Source organism: Mobula birostris, chromosome 7, assembly GCF_030028105.1.
Source record: "Mobula birostris isolate sMobBir1 chromosome 7, sMobBir1.hap1, whole genome shotgun sequence".
NCBI lineage: Eukaryota > Metazoa > Chordata > Chondrichthyes > Myliobatiformes > Myliobatidae > Mobula > Mobula birostris.
The window spans coordinates 21,709,100-21,721,197 of NC_092376.1; the positions used below are offsets into that span (position 1 = coordinate 21,709,100).

Here is a 12,098-nt window from a genome sequence, read left to right on the forward strand (position 1 = left end):
GCCTTCAACACATTATCTGGTAAAGTCAGTGCATTCTACTCTACCTCTGAAGTTAGCTCTGTCAATACCAATGAAACTGGATTTAGGGAACAGAACACAATACAGTGACACCAGGATTTAATGTTTTATTCCTCTCAGGTGGAGATGAATTAACTATGGGATCACAGAATGTAATGCAGTCTGTCTTTACAAAATCACCTTTTCAGTTTAGCAGCAACTATCAATTTCTCTACCAAGTTGAGTGAAAAATTAACATGTAAATGCCAGAAATTTCATGAAATGCAAGGAAAAATTCAGAGTGAATTGTTGTTTTAGCATTGTTAATGATAGTACTTTACAAGTAGTTCTTCTGATGTCTATTTCGATATACATGCTATAATAATGATACTATTTAGAAATGTTATCTTTCAATTGCCTTTTTCAAATATTAATAAATTTTGAACAGGTTTTCAAAAGTGTTTCACTTATTGCAATCTATTGAAAGTGGTGGATTTAGCCCAGTCCATCACAGGTAAAGCCCTCCCCACCATTTTAGATTATGAGAACACTCAGTCCTCTTTTATTGTCATTTAGAAATGCATACATGCATTAAGAAATGATACAATGTTTCTCCGGAGTGATATCACAGAAAACAGGACAAACCAAAGACTAACACTGACAGAACCACATAATTATAACATATAGTTACAGCAGTGCAAAACAATACCATAACTTGATGAAGAACAAACCATGGACATGGTTAAAAAAAAGTCTCAAAGTCCCCGAGTCGATCGACTCCCGAGTCCCCGATAGCAGGCAGCAAAAGGGAGAAACTCCCTGCCATAAACCTCCAGGCACCGTCAACTTGCCGATGCCTTGGAAGCAGCCGACTACAGCCGACGCTGAGTCCGTCCATCCGAAAACTTTGAGCCTCCGACCAGCCCCTCCAATACAGCCACCCGAGTGCCATCCACTGCCGAGCGCCTTCGACCTTGCCCTGGCTGCTGAAACAAGCAAAGCCAAGGATTCGGGGCCTTCTGCTCCGGAGATTCCGGTTACCACACAGTAGCAGCGGCAGCGAAGCGGGCATTTCAGAAGTTTTCCAGATGTTCCTCTGTACTCTCACGTCCGTCTCCATCAAATCAGAATTGTGCACGGTCCTCTACTTGACAGATTACAGATATTCATCACCGGAGAGGCCGTGCGCGCTGCTGTCGCGCCGCCATCTTCTCCTCCTCACATTTAGCACATTTACATGGAGCGCTCCCCTCCATCTAGGCCATGCTCCCTTTTCACTACTACCACTGGGCAGGAGGTACAGAAACACTATATCCCACACCACCAGGTTCAGAAACAGTTATTACCCTATGACCACCAGGCTCCTGACCAGTGTGGATATCTTCACTGCCACAACTCTGAATTGATCCTACGACCTACAGACTCGCTTTCAAGGATGCTTCAGCTCGTGTTCTCTGTATTACTTTTTTATTTGTACAGTTTGTCTTCTTTTGTACATTGGTTGTTTGTCATTCTTTGTTTATGTATGGCTTCTCATATATATAATATGTATGTGTTGGCGCGTGGCCAAGTGGTTAAGGTGTTGGTCTAGTGATCTGAAGGTCGCTAGTTTGGGCCTCAGCTGAGGCAGCGTGTTGTGTCCTTGAGCAAGGCACTTAACCACACATTGCTCTGCAGCGACACCGGTGCCAAGCTGTATAGGTCCTAGTGCCCTTCCCTTGGACAACATCGGTGGCGTGGAGAGGGGAGACTTGCAGCATAGGCAACTGCCAGTCTTCCATACAACCTTGCCCAGGCCGGTCTCATGAGCCTAACGGATGCCTATTACTATTATATATATGTATGTGTGTGTGTATATATATAAAAATTTGATTCATATTGACTAAGGTTAATATATGTTTTTTTAAAATATGGTAAAAGTCCCAATTGAGTGGCCGGGAGGAGACACGTCTCTACCAAATGAGGTGTAAGGTACTTCTTCCATCTGCTAGCTTGCAGGTCACCCTTGGGCAATGTGTAGCAGCTGCTTGCTTGCCCACCCCATCCTGATCAGGGTGGTGGATGGTCGTTTGAGCAGCTGGTGCATATCACAAGTCCTGATTATGTGACCACTGACACCAGGCAGGCAATCTCTGAAGAGTATTGATAATGTTTTGGGTTACCCATCTTGTAAAGACACTGCCTAGAAGAAGGCAATGTCAAACCACTTCTGTAGAGAAATTTGCCTAGAACAATCATGGTCATGAAAAGATCATGATCGCCCATGTCATATGACACAGCACACAATAAACGAAAGAAAAATCTGAAATTAGTTGTATGAATTGTTGTACAGGTGTCCCCCGCTTTTCGAATGTTCGCTTTACAAAACCTCACTGTTATGAAAGACCTACATTTGTTCCCTGTTTTCGCTAACAGAAGGTGTTTTCACTGTTATGAAAAAAAGCAGTGCGCGATAAAAGCAGCCACTCTCCCCCGGATTCGGAACGGCATTCTCGCTGGCATTGCTTAAACACGTGCTTGTGAGCAGCCATTAACAAGATGAGCTCTAAGGTAATGGAAAAGCCTAAAAGAGCTCGTAAGTATATTACACTTAGCGTAAAACTAGACATAATTAAGCGCTTCAATCATGGTGAACAAAGTAAGGACAAAGTGAGTTTGGCTTGTGGAAGCTGACGAAGATGATGTTGAAGAGGTTTTGGCATCCCATGACCAAGAACTGATAGATGAAGAGCTGATGCAATTGGAAGAGGAAAGGATAACAATCAAAACCGAATGCAGTGCGAAAGTGAAGTCGTCCACGAACTGAATGTGAAGCAACTGCATGAGATTTTCACTGCAATGATAAAGTATGACTTTAATTTTGAAAGAATATGTCAGTGTAGGGCATATTTGCAGGATGGTTTGAGTGTTTACAAAGAACTGTATGATAGAAAAATGCGTGAGGCTAAGTAGTCAAGCAAGCCTTCAGCAGACGACGAACCTCGACCTTCGACATCGAGGCAGGCAGACATAGAAGAAGATGACCTGCCTGCCCTGATCGACGATGAGGTGATACCCCAGTGTCCCACCACCCCAACCCCCAGGCCGTAGACAGATACCGATTCGCGAAGAATGCAGCGGTAGCTGGAACGCACTCAGCACATCTTTAAGAAAAAAAGCCGAAATAAACAAGCTAGTTAATTAGGTGCCGCCTGGCATGTAAATGACGGCCCAGATCAGAGGCGATTGCTGATTGCGCCGCCTCTGATCTGGGACGACATTTACGTGCTGGGCGGCACTTAATTAATTAGCTTGTTTATTTCGGCTTTTTTCTTAAAGATGTGCTGGGTGCATCGCGGCTACCGCTGGACCCCTGCATGTTTCGCGGACCGTTATCAGTCGGTGGCCCGGAGGGTGGGGGCCATTGCACCAGCCCAGTCTCCAACGACTCAGCCTAACAAACCATCATCAGTGTGATCGGCGTTGTCCCAATTCCAGTAAGTGATACTACACTGTACGTGCATTATTTCTACTTTATATCAACTGTGTATTTTTACGTGTTATTTGGTATGATTTGGCAGCTTCATAGCTTAAAGGTTACTGGAGAGAGTGTTTCTGCTGAGAGCGCTTGCATGAGATTTTCGCTACGGAGAACAGTGCGCAATGATTGTGGAAAAGTATTTCTACTTTATATAGCAACACACATCAAAGTTGCTGTGGTGAACCCAGCAGGCCAGGCAGCATCTCTAGGAAGAGTTACAGTCGACGTTTCAGGCCGACTGTACCTCTTCCTAGATATGCTGCCTGGCCTGCTGCGTTCACCAGCAACTTTGATGTGTGTTGCTTGAATTTCAAGCATCTGCAGAATTCCTTGTGTCTACTTTATATAGGCTGTGTATTCATCATATCATTCCTGCTTTTACTGTTATTGTTACTGTTACTGTTATTGTTATTGTTACTGTTATTTTAGGTTTTATGTGCTATTTGGCAATGATTTGGTAAGTTATTTTTGGGTCTGCGAACACTCACAAATTTTTCCCATATAAATTAATGGTAATTGCTTCTTCGCTTTACAACATTCTGGCTTACGAACCATTTCATAGGAACGCTCTACCTTTGGATGGCAGGGGAAATCTGTACTCATTATAGGTTAAATCCAAACTGTCTGAACATAACAACCATTTATTTTTCTGTAGTTGTGTATCACATTGAAAGATTTTGTCACACTGGCCTTTATAAATCAAAGTGTTATGTACAGGAGTTGGAATGAAATACTGAACTTGTATAAGATGTTGACCAGGATGAACTAGGAGTATTGTGTGCACTTCTGGTCACCCACCTACAGGAAAGACATCAATAAGGTTGAAATAGGACAGAGAGAATTTACCAGGAAGTTGCTGAGACTTGAGAACTGAAGTTACAGGGAAAGGTTGAGTAGGTTAGGATTCTATTCCCTGGAGGGTAGAAGAATGAAGGGAGATTTTATATACACAATTATGAAGGGTACGGAGAGGGTAAATGCAGCAGGCTTTTTTCCACTGAGGTCGGGTGAGTTATGGGTTAAGGGTGAAAGGTGAAATATTTAAGGGGAACATGAGGTAAAAGAGTGAAAGTGTGGAGGTAGTGGATGCAGGTTCAATTCAGAATCAGAATCAGATTTAATATCACCGGCATATATCATGAAATTTATTAAAGCTCCCTCTATGAGGATTGGTTTGCGCTCCCTCATGAAGTCTACAATCAGCTCTTTGGTCTCGCTGACATTGAGTGCGAGGCTGCTGCTGTGACACCACTCAGCTAGCTGGCATACAGCGCCTATAAAAAGTATTCGCCCTCCTTGGAAGATTTTATGTTTTATTATTTTACAACATTGAATCACAAAGGATTTAATTTGGCTTTTTTGACACTGATCAACAGAAAAAGACTCTTTCATATCAAAGTGAAAACAGATCTCTACAAAGTGATCTAGATTACAAATATAAAACACAAAATAATTGATCGCATAAGTATTCACCCCCTCTAATATGACGCACCAAATCATCACTGCTGCAGCCAGTTGGTTTTAGAAGTCACATAATTAGTTAAATGGAGATCTGTTTTTGGAGACTTGTGTCCAGTCAAGGTGTTTTAATTGATTGAAGTAAAAATACACCTGTATCTGGAAGGTCCAACTGCTGGTGAGTCAGTATCCTGGCAATATCTACATCATGAAGACAAAATAACACTCCAACAACTCCATGAAAAGGTTATTGAAAAGCACAAGTCAGGAGATGGATACAAGAAAATTTCCAAGTCACTTAATATCCTTTGGAGTACAGTTTCGTCAATCATCAGGAAATGGAAAGAATATGGCACAGCTGTATATCTGCTGAGGGCGGGCTGTCCTAATATCTGAGTGACCGTGCAAGAAGGAGACTAGCGAGGAAGGGCAGCACGATGATAACTCTGGAGGAGTTACAAGCTTCAGTGGCTGAGATGGGAGAGACTGCTCATACAACAACTATTGCTGTGGTGCTTTACCAGTTGTAGCTTTATAGGTGAGTGACTGTTGGAAAAATCTCTCATGAAATTTCGGCTAGAGTTTGCCAGAAGCATGTGGGAGACTCTGAAGTCAGCTGGAAGAAGGTTCTATGGCCTGGTGAAACTAAAATTGAGCTTTTTGGCCATCAGACAAAATGTTATGCATATCATCAAAAACACACCATTCCTACTGTGAAGCATAGTGGTGGCTGCATCATGCTGTGGGGATGCTTCCCTGCAACAGGCCCTGGAAGGCTTGTGAAGATAGAGGGTAAAATAAATGCAGCAAAATACAGGGAAATCCTGGTGGAAATAGATTTCACTGCTGCAGTTTGCACTGAGTTAAACCAGGGCAGGGATTACACAATAAATGGCAGGGCCCTGGAAAAATAGAGGGCTACGGGTAATCCTAGGTAATTGTTCGGCACAGCATTGTGGGCCGAAGGGCCTGTATTGTGCTGTAGGTTTTCTAATCCTGTGCAGTCTGCAAGAGAACTGCGACTTGAGAGAAGATTTGTTTTTCAGCAGGACAATGACCTCAAGCATAAAGTGTCCTGGAGTGGCCAAATCAGGGTCCAAACCACAATCCAATTGAGAATTTGTGGCTGGGCTAGAAAAGGGCTATTTACTCACAATCCCCATGCAAGCTGATGGAGCTTGAGCAGTTTTGTAAGGAAGAATGGGGAAAAAATTGCAGTGTCCTGATGACCAAAGCTGATAGAGAACTATCCACACAGACTCAAGGCTGTAATTGCTGCCAAAGTTGTATCTACTAAATACTGACTTGAAAGGGGTGAATACTTACGCAATCAATTATTTTGTGTTTTATATCTGTAATTAATTAAATCAATTTGTAGAGATTTGATTTCATTTTGACATGAAAGACTCTTTTTCTGTTGATCAGTGTCAAAAAAAAAACAAATTAAATCCACTCTGATTCAATGTTGTAAAACAATAAACCATGGAAACTTCCGAGGTGGGGGTGAATACTTTTTATAGGCACTGCATCTGGCTCCTGTACGCCCTTTCATCACCAAATGAAATTCTGTCAACGATGGTTGCCTCATCAGCAAATTTATAGATGCAATTTCAACATTTAAGAGAAATTTGGATAAGTACATGGATGGGAAGAGTATGGGGGGGGGGTGGGGCTATGGTCCAAGTGCAGGTGGATGGGACTAGAGAAAATATTAGTTCAGCATGGACTAGATGGCCCACTGTTTCTCTGCTGTAGTGCTCCATGACTTTTGACTCTTGTTATTTTCCAGGCGTACCAGCTGTCTCGAGGGAGAATATGGCCTATGATCATTTTTCTGTGTCTCATTGCTGCCATTCTTTCAGCATTCTTGGACAATGTCACCACAATGCTTATCTTCACACCAGTAACCATAAGGTAAGAATTTGCTCTGTATCAAGGTGAATAGATTTCACTGCTGTGGTTAGCATTGAGTTAAACCAGGACAGGGCCCTGGAAAGCATTGTCAAATAGAGAGAATGAGGCTACATGTATATTCTTCTCTGAGTGTGGTGACACAGGTAGGAGAAGGTCTCTGGCAAGTTTGTCTCCATCAGTCAGGGTACCGAGAATAAGACATGTGTCATGTTGCAGCAAAAAGAAAGACATCAAAATCACCCAAAGTAACACAGCAGTTAGTCCTGCTATCATCTACCACTAATGATCCACGTTCAATTGAACCTTTGGTTAGGATTTCTGGTAAGCTATGTGGGAATCTTCTCACATCGCAAAAAAAAAAAAAGATGCTGATAGGTTAATTTGTTCCTGTTAATTTCCCCTTGTGTAATTAGGTGCATGAGAATTGGGAAGTAGGGTGTTACTGGGCATGTGAAAGAAGTTACAGGGAAATAAGTAACCATATAACAGTTACAGCACAGAAACAGGCCATCTCAGCCCTTCTAGTCCGTGCAGGTGGAACAGGAGTATTCTGAGAGCCTGCATTGGCTCGATGGGCCAAATAGCATCCTCCTATTTCTTATGTAAGAATATATGAGAAATATAATGGCACATGGCAGGCCAAAAACTGGTCAGTGAAAAATAGTTTAAGTGGTTAGGTCCAGGTTATTTTCCTTGTTGTGGTCAAAGATATTGACACCCAGGAACCTGAAATTACTCAGTCACTCCATTTCTGATCCTTCGATGAGGACTGGTGTGTGCTTCCTCGTCTTCCCCTTACTGGAGTGCACAATCAGCTCTTTCGTCTTACTGACGTTGAGTTGCTGCAACACATTTTTCTAGCTGGTATATCTCACTCCTGTACGCCCCCTTGTCACCATCTGAGGTTCAGCCAACAATGGCTGTATCATCAACAAACTTATAGATGGCATTTGAGCTGTGCCTAGCCACACAGTCACGGGTGTAGAGAGAGTAGAGCAGTGGGCTAAGTACACACCCCTGAGGTGCACCAGTGTTGATTATTTCCAATCTACACAGATTGCGGTCTTCTGCTTAGAAAGTTGAGGATCCAGTTGTAGAGGGAGGTACAGACACCCAGGTTCTGGAGCTTTTCGATCAGAACAGCAGAAATGATGGTGCTCAATGTTGATCTGTAGCCATTAAACAGCATCCTGCCTTAGGTATTTACATTCAGGCTGAAAGGTGAAATATTTAAGGGGAGCATGAGGGGAAACTTCTTCACTCAGAGGGTGGTGAGAGTGTGGAACGAGCTGCCAGTGCAAGTGGTAGGTGTGAGTTTGATTTCAATATCTAAGAGAAGCTTGGATAAGTATATATGGATGTGAGGGGAATGGAGGGCTCTGGTCTGGATGCATGTCGATGGGATTGGGCAGAATGATAGTTTGGTATGGACGAGATGGTCCAAAGATGCTGCTTCTGTGCTGTAGTCATCTGTGACTCCATGATTCTAAGAGGTTTCACCAGTGTGTTTTGACTTCATGGAGAATAGATGGACAACTTGTTGCACCCTGCATCACTAGGTCAGACTGCAGGTATCCACTGGGAAGAATGGTGGTTGCATTGGATATGGGTGTGGCATGAGATCAGTAGCTGGATTTGCTGCAGCTATCCTGATAAAGCTTGCTTTCTATTAAGAGGTATAAATGAAAGCCTGAATGTCTGTTGTGTAAAGAACATTCACCACATTCAGCTCATAACCACATCTAATACTTTGTTTCACCAGATTCTCCATGATATGTGAATTACAAAAGTAAATCTCTCATACGTGATTGAGCAATAATTAGACATAGGCTGTTTTCAGTCCTATTTATAGTCTAGTCAGTGCAACAGTGGCTGTGATGTGCTTATTCCTTAATATCCTGAGCAGCGCAGACTTAATTTAACAGAAAGCTGAATGTGAAACTCATAAAGCTTTCCTATGTTTTTGGCCATATTATTATTTGCCTTAAGTGTTACTGAAATATTTCACCACGAGTGTGCAGAGGCTGTTATTGGGTATTGGGCCAATTGCAGAGATGGGAAATGGAATCTCTGGACAATATTTCCTTCCCTCTTATTGCCTGGATTTCTAATGGGGCAGATTAACACTTGCAGTTTACCATCGAGATAACAAACAGTGTAAAGAACTAAGGAAACGTGTAAGGTGGTGAGGTGGTGTTCCAGTCCGTATAGAATATAGAACACAGTACAGCACAAGAACAGCTAAATCTCTTCTTCCTACAGTACTGTGCAAAACTCTTACGTACGTACCAATATATTGCTAGGGTGCCTAAGACTTTTGCAGAGTATTCTGTTTGTCAATGTGGACCAGAGACCAAGTTTGTAAATCTCCCTCTCCTCTTCCTGCCTCCTTCCCCCTTTCAGTCTATATCAGAGACCCATATCAGAGTCAGGTTTCTCATCACTTACATATGTCTTTTTTTTTTGGTAGCAGGACAGTGCAATACATAAAATTACAGTACTGTGCCAAAGTCTTTGGCACCCTATCCATCTAGATATACTATATATCTGAGCCTTTTTTACAGTACTTTATACTGGACACACATTCTTGCATTCCCTGCATATCCATTTGTCCATCTAACAGCCTCTTAAACATCACTATCATATCTGCTTCCACAACTCACGCCTGGCAGCCTATTCCAAGTACCTACCATTCTTGATATAAAAGACCTTGTCCTATGCACCTCTTTTAAACTTTCTCTCTCTCACTTTAAATACACAGTCTTTAGTACTTGACATTTCTATTCTGGGCAAAAGATTCTGACTGTCTACCCTATCTATACCTTTCATAATTTTATAGACTTCTATCAGCTCTCCCTTCAGTCTCGGATGCTTAGAGAAAACAATTCAAATTTGCCCAATCTCCCTTATAGTTCTTACCCACTAATTCGGGCAGCATCCTGGGAAATCTCTTCTGTACCCTCTTCAAAGCCTACATAATAAGGGCACCCGATAGTCTTGGGAAACCATTGATCTGTGCCTGGAAAGTCTTCACTCTCCAGGGTGCAGGCCTGGGCAAGGTTGTATGGAAGACCAGCAGTTGCCTATGCTGCAAGTCTCCCCTCTCCATGACACCAATGTTGTCCAAGGGAAGGGCATTAGGACCCATACAGCTTGGCACCAGTGTCGTTGCAGAGCAATGTGTGATTAAGTGCCTTGCTCAAGGACACAACATGTTGCCTCGGCTGGGGCTCGAACTCACAACCTTCAGGTCGCTAGTCCAATGCCTTAACCGCTTGGCCACATGCCCACAAAACCAACATATCCTTACTGTAATGGGGTGAACACCTTACTGTAATGGGGTGACCACAATTGTTCACAATATTCCAAATCTGACAGAACTTGCTTCCTCCTTGTGTTCATGAAAAACAGGAGAGTACACCAGCTTGATATTTCCTACTCATTGGCTTGCCATACTTGAGGTTCAGCTGGTAGCCAAGCTCATTTCTGTTTGCTAGCTCTCCCATATGCAGCTCGGGCCTCATTACTTTCATCACAAAACAGCTGGGGAGGCATTCAGCTGTGTGTGTATAAAGATCCGGCTTGTGGTTCTCAGTCTGCAATTCACTATTAGATCCAGCATGCACTCATTGTCCAATTTATTAGGTACCTTTGTAATCAATAAAGTATCTATCTATCTATTTATCTACCTCCTGTATCTAATAAAGTGTCCACTGTCTGTATGTTCGTGGTCTTATGCTGCCCATCCACTTCAAGGTTCGACCTGTTGTGCGGTCAGAGATGCTCTTCTGCACACCACTGTTGTAATGTGTGGTTATTTGAGTCGCTGTCACCTTCCTGTCAGCTTGAACCACTCTGGCCATTCTCCTCTGACCTCTCTCATTGACAAGGTGTTTTCAACCACAGAGGTGTTGCTCACTGGGTGGTGTTTTTTTCTTGCATATGCTCTGTAAACTCTAGAGACTGATGTGCCTGAAAATCCCAGGAGGTCAGTAGTTTCTGAGATACTCAAACCATTCCATCTGCAACCAACAATCATTCCACAGTCAAAATCATAGAAAACCTACAGCACAATACAAGCCATTTGACCCACAATGCTGTGCTGAACATGTACTTACTTTCAAAATTACCTAGGGTTACCCACAACCCTCTATAGCTATCCAGGAGTCTCTTAAAAGACCCTATTGTATCCAAATCACTTGGGTCATATTTCTTCTCTATTCTGACATTTAGTCTGAACAACAACTGAACCTCTTGACCATGTCTGCACGTTTTTTATGCATTGTGCTGCCGCATGATTGGCTGATTAGATATTTGCTTTAACTAGCAGGTGTACACGTGTACCTAATAAAGTGGCTACCTAGTGATTAACTATTGTTATTCTGTCCTGGTGTGGGATAAGCATGCGGTAATCTCAAAGAACTTGTGAGGGAAGTCAAATCTACAAACCATGAATATAAGACAGATACCAATGAGAAGGTAGTACTCCAGAATGGCAGTTGAAATGAGCTGCATTTAAGGTACCTCAGATAAGAACAGAATGCAGAAATGTTGGATAAAAAATGGTGGACAACTGTCAGGTGAATGAATACCCTGTGTAGTCTGATTATCCTGGATGAGGTTAATGTAATTTTGTGCTTTTACTATCAAGTCCAGTCAAATAGAGTTTGTTTGTTGTGTGCATAGATATGTTGAGGTCAGGGCCGGACTTTAGACAGGGCTAGGCTAGGCTGCAGCCCAGGGGCCAGAGCTACAGAGGGGCCCAAAATAGGTAGCTATCATCATGGCGGACAAAAAAATACAAGAGTGGAGCACAGAAAAGAAAAAAGAAACAAGAAAAAGAGGACAGTGAGAAAGAAGTATTAAAAAAGACGATGAAATTGTTGCTCTGTCCGCCAGAGAAAGCAGGATCTCCCAGTGGCCACACATTTTAATTCCATGTCCCATTCCCATTCTGACATGTCTATCCACGGCCTCATCTACTGTCTAGGTGAAGCCACACTCAGGTTGGAGGAACAACACCTTATATTTCGTCTGGGTAGCCTCCAACCTGATGGCATGAACATTGACTTCTCTAACTTCTGTTAATGCCCCTCCTCCCCTTCGTACCCCATCCCTTATTTATTCATTTATTATTTATTTTCCCCCCTTTTTTTTTTCTCTCTCTCTTTTTTCTCCCTCTGTCCCTCTCACTATAACTCCTCGCCTG

The 12,098-nt window shown here is 42.7% G+C and overlaps 1 protein-coding gene across 1 annotated transcript in view; it reads left to right on the plus strand.

Annotated features, from left to right (window-relative positions):
* The window catches only part of oca2 (oculocutaneous albinism II), a 503,930-nt gene that overhangs the window by 199,899 nt on the left and 291,933 nt on the right, over positions 1–12,098 (plus strand). The window contains exon 12 of the mRNA XM_072264241.1: positions 6,765–6,889. Coding sequence (XP_072120342.1) covers positions 6,765–6,889 — 125 coding nt within the window. The remainder of the gene's footprint in view (positions 1–6,764; positions 6,890–12,098) is intronic.